The 20241-nt window shown below is 35.0% G+C and overlaps 1 protein-coding gene across 3 annotated transcripts; it reads right to left on the reverse strand.

Annotated features, from left to right (window-relative positions):
* Positions 1-398: 398 nt before the first annotated feature.
* LOC140051432 (serine incorporator 3-like) lies at positions 399-19362 on the reverse strand. 3 transcript variants are annotated; one of them, XM_072096644.1, is made up of 13 exons: positions 19125-19362; positions 12232-12390; positions 11836-12014; positions 10844-11020; positions 10024-10067; positions 9515-9688; positions 9164-9259; positions 8420-8594; positions 7762-7837; positions 4242-4293; positions 3874-4135; positions 2533-2700; positions 399-2363 (listed from the first exon to the last, which is right to left on the reverse strand). In XM_072096644.1, the coding sequence occupies exons 1-13, from the start codon at positions 19188-19190 to the stop codon at positions 2333-2335; spliced, it is 1659 nt and encodes a 552-aa protein (XP_071952745.1). In that variant the 5' UTR covers positions 19191-19362; the 3' UTR covers positions 399-2332. The 3 variants fall into 3 exon arrangements, with proteins under 3 accessions (XP_071952745.1, XP_071952746.1, XP_071952747.1); XM_072096645.1 differs by lacking the exon at positions 7762-7837 and adding an exon at positions 4991-5036 and having other exon boundaries at positions 19125-19359; XM_072096646.1 differs by lacking the exon at positions 10844-11020 and having other exon boundaries at positions 19125-19360.
* Between the last annotated feature and the right edge of the window lie 879 nt (positions 19363-20241).

The raw sequence follows: 20241 nt of genomic DNA on the forward strand, positions 1-20241 counted from the left end.
ACGGTTTGGCTCAGTGAGTAAAACGCTGTGGCGATTGACATCAATACTTAGTACATTTTGAATTTTTTGAAATTGAGTTTGAATTTGCGAAACCTGTAAATAATAAGTATTACCGCTTAAAACAAAAAAAGTAAAACAAACAAAAAATACACCCAAACTATAGTTTGGTATTTTATACTTTCGCTACGCACGCATCATCTAATTTCGACTACCACCATGTGCCATTTTTTGTGTTGATTTCAAAGTTCGTAAGCAGCTGTAGTTTTATTATTCCAATACTTCATATATTATTTCTATAAATTACCTATTTATAATTTATCATTGAAATGTTTGAAACTGCCGACTGATTTACGTGTAATAATATTCACACAGCACAATATTTCTTTAGCGTACGTCTTTTATTTTCATAAAGTCATGAAAAGTCAAAAGTAAAGTCTAAAGTTCCATATCCAGTATTGCTTTCATTTTTAGAGCTAACAGATATTTCAGAGTGAAGGGATAGTGTATAACAAAATCAATGTTCGTAAACAGTTCCTAATTATATTCTTGATAGAATTTGTTTTTATTTTAATAATTTTTATTTTTATCAGAGTTACTCCCAAAGTTTATAACCACATATTAGGGCAGAAAAAGACCATGCAGTACACAGGTTAATGCTGGTACAAATAATAAATGTTTAAGAGTGTAATGATAATAATAGTTCATTCTTATATAGCGCATTACAAGCACTGCAGAGTTGAAATATAATCTTTCCTTATTCATCAAATGCCATTGTACCATTACACGAATATAAAACATTCATTATTTGTTTTATATAATATCTAAATAGATTACTGTCATTTGAATCAGATTGTGTAGTAGGTCTACATTTGATTCACATTGAAACAGTAACATTTATTTGATTTTTTGTAAATATATGATTTTTTTTTATAATATATTAAATATTATATTTATTTGGATTTATAAACACATCTACTGTAGTGTGAATATGTCAACAAATAATCTTAGGCCAAAAGCTATGCTAAAATCACATAGGCCTAGTCTAATACAATTAGGCTATGAAAGCAATTCCATTACAAAACTTCGACAGGCAACTGGAACTGATTTAGGCAAATTTTTTTGTCTTCTACAAATGTTCCATTAATTAATCAAAATCATATTATCTCTCCAAAAATGTACCGTCGCGATACACTCGTACCAAGAATCACTGCGGCGGAAAAATAGGCGGACCTGTTGGATTTATAAAGTAATGGTCTAAAAAAAATATTTTTCAAACGCAAACAATTTTTTTTTTCCTACATGGAAAAAATTGTAAAAAGTACTATTGCACCCCATGTGACCAAAAATCGTCAAATCAAATGACATGAGTTTATTTAGGTATTATATAAGTTATATTCTATTTAATATAGATATTGATTATCTTACTTATTTATTCATACATGAATACATTGTTCATTTTAATTTATTACTTATATTTGTAAATTAATATGTTAATAAATTAAGACTTTTCTTTTTTTCTGTCAACGTTGAGTTGTAATGAGTTGCATTGAGATACACTTAGTCAACAACATTCAATGATTTTACAGGGAAAAGAGTAAGTTGCAGGCTGTGTTTGGGTTATTGAAGTTTCAATGATTGATATGAATGTGGTGCAAAATCAATGCAAGATATCATAAAGAATATTCAATAATTGTTGTAAGCATGTGAAAAAAAATTATCTAGAATATCATACGGTATATGGAAAAATATGGCCTAAAGTGAGATACACCCACACATTGTATTTGAAAGACACTAATTCTTTTAACATATCACCAGCCTACTGCTGCTACAGCTACACTGCCTATTTCAGCACCCTGACTGATAAGAGGAGACAAATTGATCAAGCTTGAAGGACAAGCAGAGCTGTTCTGCACCAACATACCTTGCGTTTGAACAAGAGAGTACTATCCAGATATGACACATTGACAAGCATCAGGCTTTGAAAATGTACTCAATGACAGATTGCCAGTAACAAAGAGAGAACACATAACCTGATTGGTGCATCCATTAAATCTGACTGAGTTGAATGGAGAGTTTTTTTATTCGATTAAAGATTAACTGTTAACTCTCAATTTCTATACAGGACACAGTGTTGTTGTGCTCAACCAATTCTAAATCCCAATGCAACTAACCACAACTCAATGTTGAAATAATATGAAAAAGATGATAAAAACTGCAATCAACCATTTTCAATCAAGACATAAAAATATAATTTCTTAAATATCAATTCCGTTGTTATTATATTACAATTAATATAACTTTAAAATAGAAAATGTTTCAGCATGACATCATCTTATACATTAGTTACACCCTTGTAGTTTGATCTGAAAAGAAAAAAACATCGAAAACTAATTCTTTTGTCCAGCCGAGTATTTTACTGCACATAACATATCAGTCAGAAATAATTAAAATCCAGTTTCATAAACTAAATATTATTAAATATTAACATTAACTATTCCTGTAAATGTATATCATATTAACTATTAAACATACTTGGACGGTGTAGTTGGCTTAGTTCCTCTTCTTCTGTCACAGTCTCCACAGAATATAGGATCAATGATGTTCCAAAAAAAGAGGATACCACAAACCCAACTGGAAACCATCTTCACATAGAATGGAGGCCATGTTCGCTGAAAGTTTTCTAGTTTTGCATACTGAGGTCTTTTAATACAAAAAAAAACAATAGTACAGCTCACATTATTATGCATTTATTATTATATTGTACACAATGTCGTTTTGTGGATGGTTTTTTTGTGGAAATACAGTAAATTGAAATTGTGTATGTTTGTAAGATGTAGTCCCTTGAAACACAAAATATGAAGGTTAAAATATTCTAAATTTAAATTGGCCATATCAAAGTAATATTAAAGTTATTCACTTTAAGTCGAAAATTTGAGCCAAAAACAACAAGTTTACGTAATTAACAGATAAATTAATTTGATTACATTTCGTCTGGAAAATCGTCGCGAGCAAAAGTAAACAAAGATTTCACGAGTATGCATTATGCTAATTAGGATTGTTTACAACTCGTCAGGGTTGAGAATGTGTTTCCACACAGATCGCGAGGAAGTTTTATGATTATGCATACAGTGTAGCCACAAGCAGGTTGCATTATGAGATATGTTTTGATCAAAAACTTTGACTGGAAGTCAAAGTTATATTTTTAACAAAAAAACGTCTGTATTTCAGTTAAATTATTTGTTTAAACTAATTTTTGGTGAAAGTTAATAACTATTATGATACTTCAAAATGACTTTTTTTTCAAAATATTTTATTTTTTTGGAATTTGTCAAAGGGATAATACATCTGTAAGTTTTATTTGGAGTGCAATTCTGATTTAATAACATCAATTTTTGTTGCCTTGTTGTCATTTGTAATGTATGATTTGAATGTAAATTTTGGTGCAATTCACTGTTTTCTGCAAGGCCATTTTATTTAGGTATTTGAATGAAACAGAATTAAATTGGTTTTGGTGAAAAATTATTCACAATGTATGTTTAAATGTATGCTGTAAATGTATGCTGTAATACACCATTTTTGTTGAAAATTCTATTTTCTGCAATTTTAACCAATAACCTTTTTTTTTATTAACGTAAAGAAGGGTTGTAGAGGAGAGAAACAAATGGCAAATCATTTGTAACATATTTTCAGTTTACTTAGATAAAAATAGCCAGAAGTGTAATTGATCTTTGCCATAAATAAATGAATTCCATATTCAAATGAGCTACTTTTGGTGTCCATTTATTTACGATGTCACGTGTATGTTATATATCTTTTCTAATTCAATGATTTCCTATATAGGAAAACATAATAAGTTAATGAAAATGTACCTACTTGTACCAATTTGTGAGCGTCATCATTATATAAAATGATGCCAACATAAAGACAAGATGAAGGAATGAATAATTGTATACAACGCCTTCTTCTTCATTGTGAATTACACCTGAAACAGGTCTCTTTTTCGATCCCTTTTCTTCCTGAATTCGTTTATTTTTCTGATCATTTTTCTTCTTTTTCTTTCGCTTATTTGATGGCTGAGAACATTCTTCTTCGTCACTGATTCCCTTGCTTAAGTGCTGTCTAGCTAGAGGAAACTCTTTAAAAAAAAAGGAAATAGGTTTGCAAATGACAACAAAATCCTGATGTGTGGTTTTAATAGGCCTATCATATTAAAAATGATTATGATAGTAATATATTTTTACCCTCAAGTTCTGTTTTTTCTCCAAGTGGATCACATAGACAGCAAGCACCTTCCTAGTAACATATATAGAAATACATGATTAAATCGGTATATTTATGGGTAAAATGAATAAATTAGTAAACTCATTCAAAATTAGACAATCAGAAAACAAATGCAAAATTAGTCGCATATATTTCTTTCATAATTACTCTAGTAGCTGGTTAAATAGCAGTCTATCTTTCAACTCATGAAATATTATCCACCATCCAATACAAAACATTCATTATTTGTATAATAGGATTTCATTATTTTCCTATAACACACACGAAACATGCACTGGATGATCACATTTTTCACTGACATTGACAACATATATTAAATGCATTGTCTCCTAAGATACGATAAATAAAGATGAGTAAAATCAAACTTTGAATAGGCTACTATAGGTTCTATTAATATAACACACAAAATAATGATTTTGCTTGAGAGAAAGACAAAATAAACAGTTTTAAATGGTTTATGAATTCAATAGTGAATAATTAAAATAATTAACATTATTTTTTCAAGGGGAAAATGTATCTTTAATAAAAAAAAATCTGATGAAAATGAAAGCATACAAACAAAAACGTCAATACTCAATACCAACTGTACACAGCATAGCTATCCAATGTACATCAATATTAAAAAATTTGTTTTATTGATGTTTCACGCCAAATTACAGACAGTACAGTATACGTACAAAACATCTTATAGTTCATATTAAGTACTTACAGTTCCACGTCGGGGGAAACAATGCCATCGTCTGGCATTTACAACACTGTTGGTAAGAAAAGCAAGAAATAGTACATGCCAAATAAAAACAATTTATGAGCATCAATTCCCATTGAAAATAAATATAGAAACTAGAACTTTGAACTTGTCACCAGAACGAGTTGGTGCAAGTGCAACATATTATATTAGCTATATGGTTCATATTGTATTACATTTATAATCATGTATGTATATTTGTTTGTAAATAGAGAATAAGACTAGATTAGAAAGAGTGTGCAAAACGACCTCTGAAATAATTGGATTATTGCTTAAACTTGTTATTAGTGATATGTATAAAAAAAATTAAATTTATACCAAAATTATGAAAAGTTGTTTTATTGAAATTCCGAGAAAGAGATTCAAAATAGACATGTTCTTTACATTCAATTTCCCATTGCAGGATTTGTGTTATTATTCAAAAATCAAGTGGAAAAAATCTTCCAATATTATGTGCTGTGTGAGAAAAAATATGAATTTTGACAATTTCTAAATACATAAAATTGCCTAAAAAAAGCTCCAAATTGAACAGTAATTAAGTGTGCACATATGCAACTAAGATTACTGCTTATTTTGTTTAGAGCAACCAACATTGTGGAAAGATGATTAATTAAACTTAGATGGTAACTCTTAGCATGATGGTGATGGCCACTTAGGGTTTGGTGATGTGTGAAAATAAGCAACTTGTTAACAAAAAACATGCTTAAAAATTAGGTGTATAATTCTATTACTAACTTGTAAGTTTATGGTATTATTGTGCTGAATTGTATATTAAATATGGTAGGTAATATTACTCTACTCACTACTTTATTCGTCATCAAAATGAAAAATGAAGATTGTGAAAAGTATGGTTCGGCAAAACTTATGTGGGAGAAAATTAAGCATGGATAAACAACCAACTATGATGGAAGAGAATAAAATAAACAGTTGTAAAATGGAAATGGCCATACATCACAACAAAATTGTACATGAAGTCATCTAAAACTCCAGTACCTTCCATTTAAACTAGATTTGAACTTAAATGATTGGTCTGTAAACATACCTCCTCTAAGATACTGTACTAGCTATTCATTTCTTTGTAAACATAAAATAAATATGAAAATGCACATTGTACATACAGTGAATATATATATATATATACACACACTGTATTTGCAGTTGATCTTTGACATTGACAGTTATTTGACCCAAATTGTTCGTGAACATACGTTTATATTCAAATGATACATTTTGGTAAAATGTGACCGGCGGACATTACCTTTTATTGACTGATCGTCTTGCATCTCAATTGTGCCAAAAAGTGACTGGAAGACATAGGCCTAATACACTATAAAACACATTGTTAGTGCCCACTGAAAGTAGAGTGTTGGAATTAGTTAGCCTGTCTGTAAATGTTAATGCTATAGGCTTACTAAATTAACATTTGAGCAAATTTGAAATAGATAGATAGCTATTAAAACAAAAGGTATTTTTAGAGAATTGCTGTGCAGTAATCATGGCGGTATGCTAATAAACATGACGTTATTGTTATTTACCATGTTTACATAGGTTAATTTATTTCCAGTTATGAATTGAAATGAAATTATTATTTTACCTTAACTTTTTCTGAAATTCTAAATTAAGAGCTGAAGAGTGTGCATTTCTTGCAATATTGCTATCATATTCTATGTGCGTACCACCTAATTCATTCATGGTGTATTATATTTCTAGTTTTAAACTGCAATTGGTTTGACTGTTTTGCCTTGTGTTCCTAAATAGAAGGATGGTCTATAAAAGGCTAATCTACAGATAAAGCGTGGAGAATTCCATACATGTACAAGTTGGAAGTGGTGCGATAGACAGAAAATTATCAATATATACAATGTGTTGTCCACTCAGTAAGGACCACACAGCAGAGTGGCCATTCACCTACTCACTTTAAACCATATACTTAAAGGAAGTTGAAGGAATCAAAACAAAATTTGAGTGTTTTTGAGAAAAAGGAAGCACCTTCAGAAATCTGAAAAATGCTTAAAAAGTGCAATTAAATGGTTACTGACAACAAATCATTCAATACATCATTACACTGTAGGGATTCCAAGAGTATAGTTTCAGTTTTTGATGAGTGCAAACTGTAGTAGTTTTTGCGCTGAGTAATGCATATATCAGAGCATAATGGTAGATACCTCAGAATGACTAAAATGACCTAAAATACCTTATGAGGTTAGAAAATATAATTATCTGCATTTGTTGAAGGAATTATCTGCATTTGTTGAATATTTGTTGAAAGATATCCAAGAGATTCAGATATGTGTCATCTAATGCACTTCCAAGAGTGGCATCACAAGAAATATTGACTTTGAATGAACAAGTTCAGAACGCTTCTGGAAAACAACATTGTGTTCATTTGTGAAGGCAACAAGCCTCCACAAATCTGATCAGCCTGAACACAGGTTTTGTATAACTTCTTATCTTTGTAACAGCAAACTCATAAAATTAGTTGACAAATTTAACAAAATAACAGGCAGGTTTATACTGATTGTTGAGTAGTACAGTTATGAAATACAAGACATATACATGCAACAAACGTAACATCTGATATTATTCAATAAAAATTCATGCACCTGCTGACCATTAAAAACGTATAACAAACTATTATACCTCATCCTTTGCGAAAATGCAGAAAATGAATTACAAACGCAATACATATTATTGAAAGTAGCAGGCCTGTATGCATCATGCATTTGCTCCCTTACTATTGCTCGCACAAGACACTTCCCAATGAGTGGGATGCGGGATCCTACTGCCGCTATCATTTTTTCATTTTCAAAACTACAATACAACCAAAATTATGTCATGTGTGAAGAAGTGTCAAGAATCTTTTTACTTCAGTAGCATAAAAATGCACATTGGAAAGTATTACTGGATAAAATGTCATGAAAAAATCCATGATCACATACAAATTAATGACAGCTACACACAGTATTTAGACAAATAGAATCGGAGAGATGAATGAATCAATCTGGCACAAAAAAGCACAACATGGCATTATCATAAATGGTTGGCTGGTTCATGTATGGTAGTGTAACAGTCAATCTAAATTTTCAAGTACATGCATGTTCCTCTATTAGGTAAATTAAACAGATCCAGAAACCTTTTGAGGAAATATTAAAATTTCAATTTTATGTTGGAAATAAACAGTAGTAATTAATATCTGTAAATTAGGAGAGAGAGTTTGTAGGTTGTCTGTTGCTATTGCACGCATGCATATACATGACATATTAAAATGAAAAGAATTATATAATTATTATAAATGAACAAATTCAACTAAATAAATAAAAAATACAGATTCTACAGTTACAGTACACATCAATCGATTAAATTAAATTGTTTAAATGTTTAACAAAAACAAACCTTGCATAAACTACCATTACAATCATGATGGTGGCATCTGCAATTGCCTTAATAAGATCATTGTACGAGTTGTTGATCAGGTTTGAAAGCACAGAATCTCCTGGACCACAGAATGTCTGGTTATATTTAAATTGGGTTTCTCCAGTCTCTTGAGAAATGCCATTTGGTATCTTATCTACAAATATTAATGGAAAATGTGAATGGAATAAAGAAATCTACATCTGAATCCTCACAACATGTGAATGTTGTAGAAAGTAAATTACAAATAAAAAGACATCAACAATAAATATAGAAAGACTAGTCTAGTAATGTAGTTAAATGTCATAGTATGTCATGATCATTGTACAGATAGTACGCGCTATTTGCAAGAGTGAAGATAGTGGAAGACCACTTTTAATACAATTACAAGCCTACTGTATCATGTAAAACTACTGCAAATTTAAACTCACAATTAGAACCTCATTGGTTCATGATTATATATTTTAATTATATATAAATTATAAAGCTTTTTTTAATGTCATGATGCATATTCAGACTCTGGAGACGTGTCATGCGTTAATAATCAGAAATAACTATGCAAAGCAATATTTGTATTTCTTTGATGGAGTCCTATTTATAAATTGTTATAATCGCTAATAATATTACTATTTTCAACCCAACTCCCAAATCAAAAATGAACTTGCACCAGCAGGCTAGGATACACATTCATTCTTTGGGCGTGGGTTTTTATTTACAACAACTTACTAATTACTGGTGGTTCAATAGACATGGCTGTCCAGGTGAGATAAATTATATATAGGCTTATAATAGATGACTGCAACAGGCAACAATCCGATTGCTCTAAAAGTAGTAAAAAATAATTACAATTACTTTATGTAACTAGACAGAGAAATGCCAAAATAATAGTAATTAAAAGTGTCCCCTCCATACACAAGAAATCAACCCGACATGATTTGTTTCCAACAAAACAAGCCCCTCAAAATAAGGGACTTTGCGACAAACATCGGGTTTAGCATGAAATATGGATTTCTGGGTAGTCCGTATTAGGGAGGTACACACTGTACATATTAAAATTAATTATTAGGAAAAACTTACTTTTACGAACGGAAGGTAACATCATTAAAAGAGAAAGGATCAAACAGACTGCAGAATTAGTAATGATGAAATACAAGTTTAAGGTGCAATGACTATCAAGAGCAAACTGTGTGATAAGCACGTAGATACCAACTAGTACACCAGCATAGAACACTATAATAAACAAACTTAGAACTGAAAAAGCAAAAACAAAATACAGGTATTAGTCATTTTGTCAGTAATAATGTAATTTAATATTTGTGTACTAATGTAAGTAATATTGTACAGTAATAATACATTTCTTGTTAGTCTCCATATTTAACAATGGTATTTTACATTATTAAACAAAACATCAAAGACATTATACAATTTTACAACATTTTAATTCAAATTATAAGTATTGTGGACGTATTTAAGAATAATACAGTACATGTTTTTTTTAGCAGAATATGGTTATTACCTTACAGGTGTATTTGTAGCTGAGTAGTGTACAATGGGGTGTATGTAAGAATGTGCTAAAAATGTCATACCTATGAACCACAAGATGGTGTTATTGCTTTTCATTTTTTCAGACCTATAAAAAAAAAGATATTTTATACCAAAAAAACATTAATTTTATCCTGTGCCTATACCCAGTGGTGTTGAGTCTTGTCCTCTGAGTATACTCAGTGGTGTTGAGGTTTTAAAAGATATTTAAATTATCTAAAGGTTCTCAAGCAGACATCCAGATCTGAGACGTCTCTCCACCTATTTACAGAATTTCTGATTCCAATTGGTACGAAAGCTAAATTGCTGGGAGTCACTATTTCTGCTGACTTAACTTCTAAATCACATAGGCCTACTGTGAATGTCTGCTGTTATTATTGTTGTCAAGAGGTACCCACTTCTGTGTTGGGCCATTGGCTCATGGTTTCCGCTATTTGCCACATTTTCAATAAATAAATAACTTACTAATATCTTAAAACAAACGCATTAACATTTGAAATTTGAACTGCTTTTAAATTCTACATGCCTGGGGCTAAAAAAAATGTAGGTCATCACATAAAAATATTGACACATCAAGTTGTTTCATTGATTTAATCAGCATTAAAAGGTTTAAAATGCATTAAAAATTGATATACAGTACTGTAACACTTATGTGTCTTAACTAACAACAGATAAAAATCGATTTACATAAAAAGAAATAGCAAATCTATAGCAAGCAATAGCAATAGCAAGTATATCTGCTCCTTTATTATTTAGTATCGTTGAAAATTTAAACTTTTGCCAAATTATAAAATTATCCAATAAATAAATAAATAAAGGTCAGAATAGATTATCAAAATTATTATTGGAAAGCAAAAAATTTACCAACTATGGTTCCATGATGCTGCAAAATCAATCAGAAGGAGAAGTTGAAACAGGATAAACAGAGCAGCACCAATAAATCCAATATACATGCCTATCTCAGCAATATAACTAATGTTAGGCAAGTAAAAAGCAGCTACAATTAAGCCAAATAACAATAGCGTCTTAAAAAACCAAAACCTACACAAAACAAAATTCAAATTTAAAATTAATCCAATCATGAAAATCATACACACAATTATTTATTTTTTAAAGCACAATTTCTAATATTTAATATTTATTAATTATAATATATTCAATACACAGCCATTCAATTATGATGAAGTTGTTGTCCAACTGAGACAATTGAATATTAACATTGGAATCAAATTCAATTCAATTCCATCTTTATTATCCCCATGGGGAAACTCTGTTGGCCTTTTCAAAAATACAGTACATACAAATATAAAATACCCTAGCTCTCTTCTCATGTTGCTGGGTTCTATGCTATTCAAATATCTATGGCATATTGCACTTTTGGTCAATATCAGTGATCCATGCAAGAAAAACATTGAAGAATGGATTGCTCAGGATAAAACAAGCCAATTATGATTGATTACTTAGTAGTAAGATGACAGACTAGCAGGGAGAATTATAGTTTTAATAATTAATAGACTTGCATTTCTTTTTCCAAATAGAATAAATAAAACACAATTTTACTATTTAATAACTAAGTTTTTCAGACACAATTTAGCAAATGTATTTATAGAATTGCAGGAAAAATTTAAATTGTGAAAAAGCATGCAGTACCTACGCTCACGATAGCCACTAGAAAAAAAAGATATCCTTCAAAACAATCATCCGTCTAGGCCTGGCTCTGAATAAAGTTTACATTCAGTATAAACTGGTTCCGACAACCAACCCAGAGCCCAACAAATGCGTTTTTTCGAGTCAATCCAGTAAATTAAAACATCCATATTCTGCATTCCATTTCCAAAATTGAAAGAAGTTCTTACCCATTATGAAGCATCCCTCTGGCAGATTTGCTTGTCTTTACTCCATATGTAGCAACCATAAAAAACATAAAAAACAGTGCCATACAGAAACATATTCGGTAAACAGCCAAATATTCCAATAAAATTGTACAGTTGGTTCCAGCTTTAATTTTGGCACAGAAATCTTTAAATCCACTTTGCTGATAAAAAAAGAAGATTTTGTTTAAACACATTAATTATAGATTATTATACACACTGTAGGCTGGGATACAACAATAAAAGAAAAACAGATTTTAGCTTAAACATTTTGTTTAGAATCTGATATTTCTGTCTGTGTTTCAACCAAAATAGTGATTATTACACACGATATTTCAGTCGGTCAGACAGCAAACATAGGTATCAATCAATAACATTTACCTGCATTAATTTTTTCTCAAATGTTTCTGAAAGAAGTGCACATGATAATCCAGTTCCTATGAACAGGTAGAGTGTATACATAAGTCGTGATGTGGTCGATTCTCTGACAGGTGGACAACCGGGAAAAGCACATCCTGATGATCCAAAACAGCAACTCAACTTGATAAAAATGTAATATAATAATCAAGTTAAAATGGCTGATCAGGTATCCCCATGAAAACACAGGGGTATCACTTTTGAACTAATCACAAATTTAAATAAATTGTGTCACATTGACGGTAAAAAAAATCATATTCAGTTTTAACACTCACAATTACAGATTATTATATAGAGTGGCACCGAGTATTTGATAGATTAAAAGAAAACACGTCTGTAAAATTATCAATTTAACTATTTCATTTGTTTGATTTTCATTTATAAAAATACTTATGAAGCTTCATTAATACTAAGGTGTGCTATACACGATAAAGTTTAGATAACAGGAGTTGAAATACAAGGTGGATGCGAAACAGCAATAGCGCCACCAAACAAAGGTTCTACACTAAACAATACTGTTAATCAGTGACATTTTGGAGTTTATACAAATATCAATATTTTGTTATGAATTTTACTGCAGGCTGTTTGGTCAGTCACACTTCATCTAATCTATGCCCAGAAGGGCCCGGTATACTTTATAACCGCGAGGGTTTTACGATATAAAATGATATTACACAAACCAGCCCGTGCTCGCCATAGATACGAAAGTGAAAAGTTCCTAGAACACCCCTGTATTATAATGGACCAGTCCGCAACCACGCCCTTATGTTGGAACGTTCCAACGTACCCCCGTCATCATTTTCTTTCGTAACGTGGAGATGTTACGACGCATGATACAAAACGTGATACGTTGTTGTACATTGTACTATACAAAGTTCCTAACTTACGTGCTGATTACCAGACGACTTGTGATAGGATATTTATTGTATTCTTACGCAGGTTGCAGTACAAGCATTTGTTATACTACATGTAATCTATGCCCAGAAAGGCCCATTATACTGTATAATCGTTAGGGTTTTATGATATAAAATGATATCAAGTATTCACAAACATGCTCTATTGGTACAGTATATTTAAAAAGAAGAGACTGTAGCTGTTAAGAGGTTACAGTACAACCTGTTAACTTAAATTTACAATTTTTTGTAACAAATTTGTATCCTTGACCCAGAGATTATAGAATAGCAGAGGAAAGAAAGGTCAGAACACTCTCAAAAAAAGAATAAGTTTTCTCAGTAGGTAAAGTCTTTTTGCTATCATTTCCGTATTTAATTCCCAGATGAGGTTGTCCTAAAAAATTGTCTATAGTCTGGGGATTTTACTTGCAGACGTAGCAGCCACTTGATAGCTTGAATGCTATGAAACATCACTTATAACAGAGGATAGTCTTCAGTTTCGAAATAAACCTAACCAGTTGACAGTTATTTACCTGTACATTAAAAATGAGGTTCTACTAAAACATGCTAAAAGCACCCAGGTGCACAGAGAGCACACTGCATACCAATAAATGCCCGGATATGGTTTAAAGAGTATTTTTATGTATATAAATACACATGTTTTTTTTAATTTTCTATTTCAACAATATTTTACAAGGGTGGTCCATCCAGTCGAAGCTGATCATTAGGGACCCTCACAAAAATACAATATGACGAGACATAAACATGTATATTAAATTAAAATAAATAGAATTTATAAAGATAAACAAAATAAAATGCACAACAAAATTATAATCAAAAATTGAATTAATTAAATTAACTAAAATTCAACTAGATTTGAACTCGTCACTTTGACGAGTTAGTTATCCGCAGAAAATGCGGAAGGAAAAAGATTACACCATTATGATGACATTTTTATTTAACAGGCAACTTTGATAGATAGCCTAGGATACCAATATACAAAGGTTGATCAGAGGCGGGCGAACACAACTTGGCGGTGCTACCGTAGGACTCCTGCCCTAACCTGCAAAGCAATGGTTTTAGAAAGAGATGGGGTATACAGTACACTAGACGACTCCACGAGCACATATGCGGGATGGTGTCAAGTACGTACATTTATATTTTTATCATGTCACATTTTTTTATTCAAGCAATATATATTTATATATGCATGGCAAAATCTAATGTTGATATAAAGTACAACACATTTATCTGTTCTGAAAACTGTTCAGTTTCGATCATTATATTTTGATCGTTAAAAAATGTTTGCAAATCATGCGCTTTTACTCAAAATGATCGTGCATTAATGATTATTAATCCTACACTGCCTAATTCCAGCCTCGCAAAATAAGACAACCTACAAAGGAAATTGTCCAGACCAAGGAGGCATCCGTCAAACTTGCAATTCGAACTCCAAAAACCATTTTTATTTGCAACCGGTGCTATGGACATACTGGGAAGATCAAGAGTGTGGTTAGAATTTTTCCCTGTACACTTTCATTTTGTTTAAATTACAATGTACATACTTGTCTTGTTTCGTTAACATTCTTATAACGTTTTAAAAAATATCTTTACAAGTAGTTGATAAGAGATCCGTTTAGTCAGATATTCACATTCACAGCTTCATCAGTATGGGGACATCGGTAAAGCAAGTACTATTTGTTGCTGTGATGTTAGGCAAGAGGAGTGTGGACTATTACAGCTGTGTTGCGTTCTGTTATGCGGATGTTGCGGGAAAAAAACGTAGTGAAAGTGGAGGCTATCTTCAGACAGATGCGACGCAACGCCGGGCAATCGCCTTAACTCCAGGAACTTCTCACTTACATGAACGACTACTGGATTAATGGTGACATCTACAGTCCAATGGATTGTCCGACAGCAACCACGATGCGGAAGGTTACCACCAACGCCTCAATCACAGAGCTAAATGAGGTGAGTTTTTCTGTTATTTAAACATCATTATTTTTTTTAAATATAGTTTGTTATTTAGTATTTTTTTTTTCTTCTTTACAGCAAACCTTCACTTCTACTTGCTGTATAAGCTTCTTCACAAGGAGAGTGAGATGGTAGCCATCAACACAGAGCTCATTTTTAGAGAGGATGAGATCTGAAGACAGTCACGACATGCCGTCATTGCAACATAACGGTTGAACGGATACTGGGACAAGTCTCTAGTGTAAGAGGTGCACGAACTGCAAGATCATTGCTGTTAGCATCAAGCCGTGTCATCAGCACCGGGGACGAATTCATTTTAGATGTGAATGCGTCAGACCTGGCGTTAAGGGGAGAGCTAATACAAATAATTGCCTATGCTAGCACCCATCTCATGGGGAAGCAGCGCAATTACTGTACGACCTGCAAAGAATTACTAGCGGTGGTGTTTCTAACGAGGCATTTTCTCCCCTAGACCTTTCCAGGTTAGAACAGACCATAGCAGTCTGGTCTGGTTATTGTCCTTCAAAAACCCCACAAGGGCAATTAGCCCGGTGGATAGAGGAACTCAGCCTCTATAATCTTGTCTTGGAACATCGTACGGGGGTACTCCATGGGAATGCGGATGCGTTATCCTGTCAGGCCAAACCGGTTCACCACTTTGATCAGGAAGTTGACCCCGGGGATTTGCCATGCGGGGGATGCTCTTATTGCATGTTTCGGGAGGAGGTAGATGACGTGGTCCCTATTTCACAAATCTGGCAGATAGAACCCGACCCTAATGAGGAGGGGTTCGTGGACCCAGGTGGGGTCATACGGGGCCTTCGTGCTGTGCCATTAACTTGGTTAAAAAAGACGGCCGTCCGCTATACAACCCGATGGCCGGGTGTCCATGTGTTGGGGATACCCCTGTAAAGAGCTTGAGCAATTTCAGGCTAAGGATCTCGACTTAGTGGCTATCAGGGGATGGCTAGAATTGGGGGAACCCCCATAAGGGGAATTATTTAGCTCCAGTTTGGCGACTAAACACCTGTGGCTAAATCCGCATTGGTTACGTATCGGGGAGGATCGGCTCCTTTACAATTTTATGGAGGACATGTGGGAGGGGGGAAGAGCGGCTAATTTTGCTACATGAACTGCATGCCTAGGCTTCATCACGACATCCCATCGTCCGGGCACCATGGAATGTCGTGCACCAAACTACGACTCCAGGCCAAGTTTTTTTGGTATGGTATGGGGAGAGATGTGGAATGCTACATACAAAAAGACTACACATAAGGGCAGGTCTCTGTTAATTGCGTTTCGCTCAGGGTGCCAATGGAGCGGGTCCACGTTGATTTCCTGGGACCATTACCTAAGTCGGAGGCGGGTAACATTCAGATCCTGATAATGGTGGATCAATTCTCAAAATGTGTGGAAAGTAGCCTGTTACTTTCACAGACCGCAGAGGTGACTGCCAGGGCCTTAGTGGGTAACTTTTTTAGTCGGTTTGGGGTCCCGTTCGAGGTTCATTCGGACTGTGGCGATTCAAGATAAATTCAAGGCCGTAATTTTGAAAGCGAACTTTTTGAGTGTCTCTGTAAAGTCCTCCAAATTCATAACCCGGATGACCATATGTTGATGTTGGGGCAGGAAGTGAACCTTCCGGCTGATTTCATGTGGGGAGTTGCAGGGAGACGGTCCAGATCCGGCGGTGGTGGGGTTGTGTCCTCCATGGAAAGGACTGGCAGTTATCGTGGGGTCCTTACTCCATCACTGTGTTTCGGATGCAGTTGCGAAACAAGGTCATAGTGCTGAATCACAATAAACTGAAGCCTTGCAGGAACACGTTTACCCAAGTGGCTTCAGACCTTGTTTTTGCTAGCAGCAATGGGGTGGGGCTTTTATGATCCAGTGTGATTATTGTGACATCTGGTACCACGGGGTGTGTGTGTCAATATTTCGCAGCTAGATGCACTCAATATTGACCGCTACAAATGTGCCACTTGCTGAGAGCCAGCTCCAGAGTCTCGGCGGTGCGTATTATCCAATAATTAATATTGGTTATATTTTTCTATCGTTTTAGAACCATCAGTGATTCCAAACCAGAAGGGAAGATGGTGGGGACGACCACACAGTTAGAGGGAACCTCGTCTGGGGGTCAAGCAGGTGCTTCACCCTCCAGTGTCCAGGGCATGGGGAAGGCGCCAATGGAGGACCGGGGTGCTCAGAACCAAGTGGTGACAATAAAGGAAGGACCAGCACCATCGACTGAGGGGGTGTCATGTTTCTTTCCCAGATGTGATGCCACCGACATCCGGTACATATGCAGGCCCGGCATTTCCCCCCGTTTACGGCCGCAATCATGGATCGCCCATCCGTGTGCGGAACTACAGGAGTTGCTGGTTACACTTCAACGGATGAAGCTTGCTCCCACGGATGTGTCCTGGGAAGCATTAGACATCCAAACCCAGGGGGAAATGCTAAAATTGCATGGGATGTTTAAGGAGGAGGGAGGTAGACTGGTACGCACAGGTTAACAATATCCCGCTGTCCTCATACATCTTCTAGCACTGGCCGCCATGGCCAGATTCGTGGGGGCGGCGACTTTTACGGCCATTGCTGAGCGGGCGGAGGCAAAACTCGCAGTGCCTTCCCAGACGCCTGCCGCTCCAGGATCCGACAAGAAGGGGAGTAAGCGGCGTGCTTTGACAGCGGGCTCTCTGGGTCCTGGCCCAGTGCTGACAACCCTGCCTCCGTCGTGCGCTTTTGATGCACACTTCCATCCTGACTTGTTATTTTCACTACGCCGAGCAAGAGAGGCAGACAAAAGGGCATCGTTTTCGGGGAAATCACGGTCTTCTGCGATCAGCCCACTTGCCCATCCCCTAGGGAGATTAATCTTATACAGGCTCCGCCCCCACAACCATGCATGTCGGTGGGTGACTACCTCCTTTTCAAAACCGGGGGAGTGTAATATCGACCGCAATGGGGTGGCCAATGAATGAATAGCCAACCGTCTCTCTGCGGGCGCCTGGATCTAGTACAGCAGGTGCGCTAGTTCCAGTTCGCACCTGTCATTTATTTCGACTCAAAGCTTATTCACAATAAGTTACAAACAAGTTTGGAGTCAAAAGGAAGTCGAAATAAAAACAGGTGTGAAACGAACTAGCTCCCAGCAGGTGACGTATGGATGTCTGGAGAATGCGCAAACGGTTGGAAGAGACCAGAAATCGGGGCAGTTTAGCCACTGAATTTGCCGTGGCGACAATGATACGGCTATTAGCAGTACCATATTGATAAAAGGATTATATATTACATTGGATTTGCCCTAAGCGGGAAAGAAGTTCCCAGATAGGTGAGTATATCTAGTATACTTTTATAAACAGGGTAAATACAATCTGAAAAAAAATAAAATGTTGAAATATTGTATTGAACCACACACATCGTTTAGATTACATGTTGTATGACAAACGGCATAAGTGGCATTTCATACATTTAATTGTGCTTCAATTGGCAGATGTTTCAGTCGGCTTACTTGTTTACTTACTTGTTTACTTGTTTCCGGAGCTCAACAATGCTGGGTCCGGAGTCGAGGCTAGGCTATACCTATAAGCCCCTCTTGATAATTACATCAACTCTTGAATATGGCGCAAATTTAAGAGGGTGGTTGGACCATGCCCGTTCAAGACCGGACTTAAATTGATTGGTTGATCTTGAAGCTACTACTACATCCTTCGATAACGAATTCCATAATATAATAGCTTTTCGACCAAATGAGTCCCTCATCCAATTTGTGCGTAGGTTAGCCCAGCAGGCCCAGCAGGCCCAGCTAGGCTAGGACCTATAGGCCTCCTACCTAGGCTAGGCTCAGACACTAGGCTAGGCCTAGTTATTATAGGCTAGACTAGGCCTAGGCCTAGCCCTAGAGTAGAGAGAGGCTAGCCTTCCTTATATAGGCCTAGGCCTAGGCCTAGTCCTACATTTACAATGTAAAAGGTCCAAACAACTCACCAACGTTTTACAGTAGTTTTGTTCTTCTGCTGTTGTTGGATTGCGACGTTTTGATGAAGTAGACATGGTACTTATATATGTTTGGATCCTCTTGTTATTATGTTCAAACGGATATCCCTTCTTTTTTTAACAACGACGTTACGTTTGGTGTCATATGGCCAAAGATTTTATAGCCGAAGGCTAGATTGCAAACTCCAATGTTATCGCAGGTCAAAAAGTGATTCCTAATTAGAGGAAACCAACAAGATGGCGGCGGCTGCAATAGACCAATCAGACATGCCATAGCTCGCAGTAGGCACTACTATTGCCTCCTGTGTGTTGAGGCTATCTGCGTGAGATTGATACGCAACTCAGCGTGTTACGCGTATCACATTCTATATCCTCGTATAAAAAAATTGCTAATTATTCATTCCATGCGATTAATTAATTTGATAAAAACCTCACTGTGCTTTAACAAGAATACGTGTTGTAATTTATGTGGTCATAATGTATTATAATTATTATATATTTTTTTTATTAAATAATGTTTTTGAACAAATTTACGGCCGCCATCTTGTTGGTTCCACTCCTGTTGGAATCGCATTTCAGTCTGGAGTACGCCCTCTAGCCTTCGGCTTATACCATCTCTCTGGTCATGACTCAGTGGGTTGGTTTGTTGGTTTGTAATACTATTATTTCTCTCCTCCTTGTTGTTTGTTTGTTGGTTTTGTAATATTTTTGTCTTCGTTGGCGGCGCACGGTTCGGTATGCGCGATTTGCATTTCCAGGTGCTTTTTCTTCATTAGAGTATTTGCAGCGCGATATATAGGTATATTATGATTTCGTCTAAGGTGGTTTATCGAGAAGAAATTATGATTTCGACCAAAGTGGTCGCGGTTATCTAGATTTAAGAACAAATGATGCTTTACAATTATATGGCGGTGCGTATAAGTCAAGTTTGCATTTAGGCCCCTACAAATGGCCCCGTTCCATTTTGATAACGTTTTTGCTTGTTGACCTATTATCCTCTAGGACAACTGGGCCTACCCCATAATAGAACTACAGCTTAGGATACTTATCCCCTGGACAACTACGATTGGTAACCAAATTAAGAAGCTGCTTATTTTGCTGCCAATTG

This window comes from Antedon mediterranea, chromosome 6, assembly GCF_964355755.1.
Source record: "Antedon mediterranea chromosome 6, ecAntMedi1.1, whole genome shotgun sequence".
NCBI classification, from domain to species: Eukaryota; Metazoa; Echinodermata; class Crinoidea; order Comatulida; family Antedonidae; genus Antedon; species Antedon mediterranea.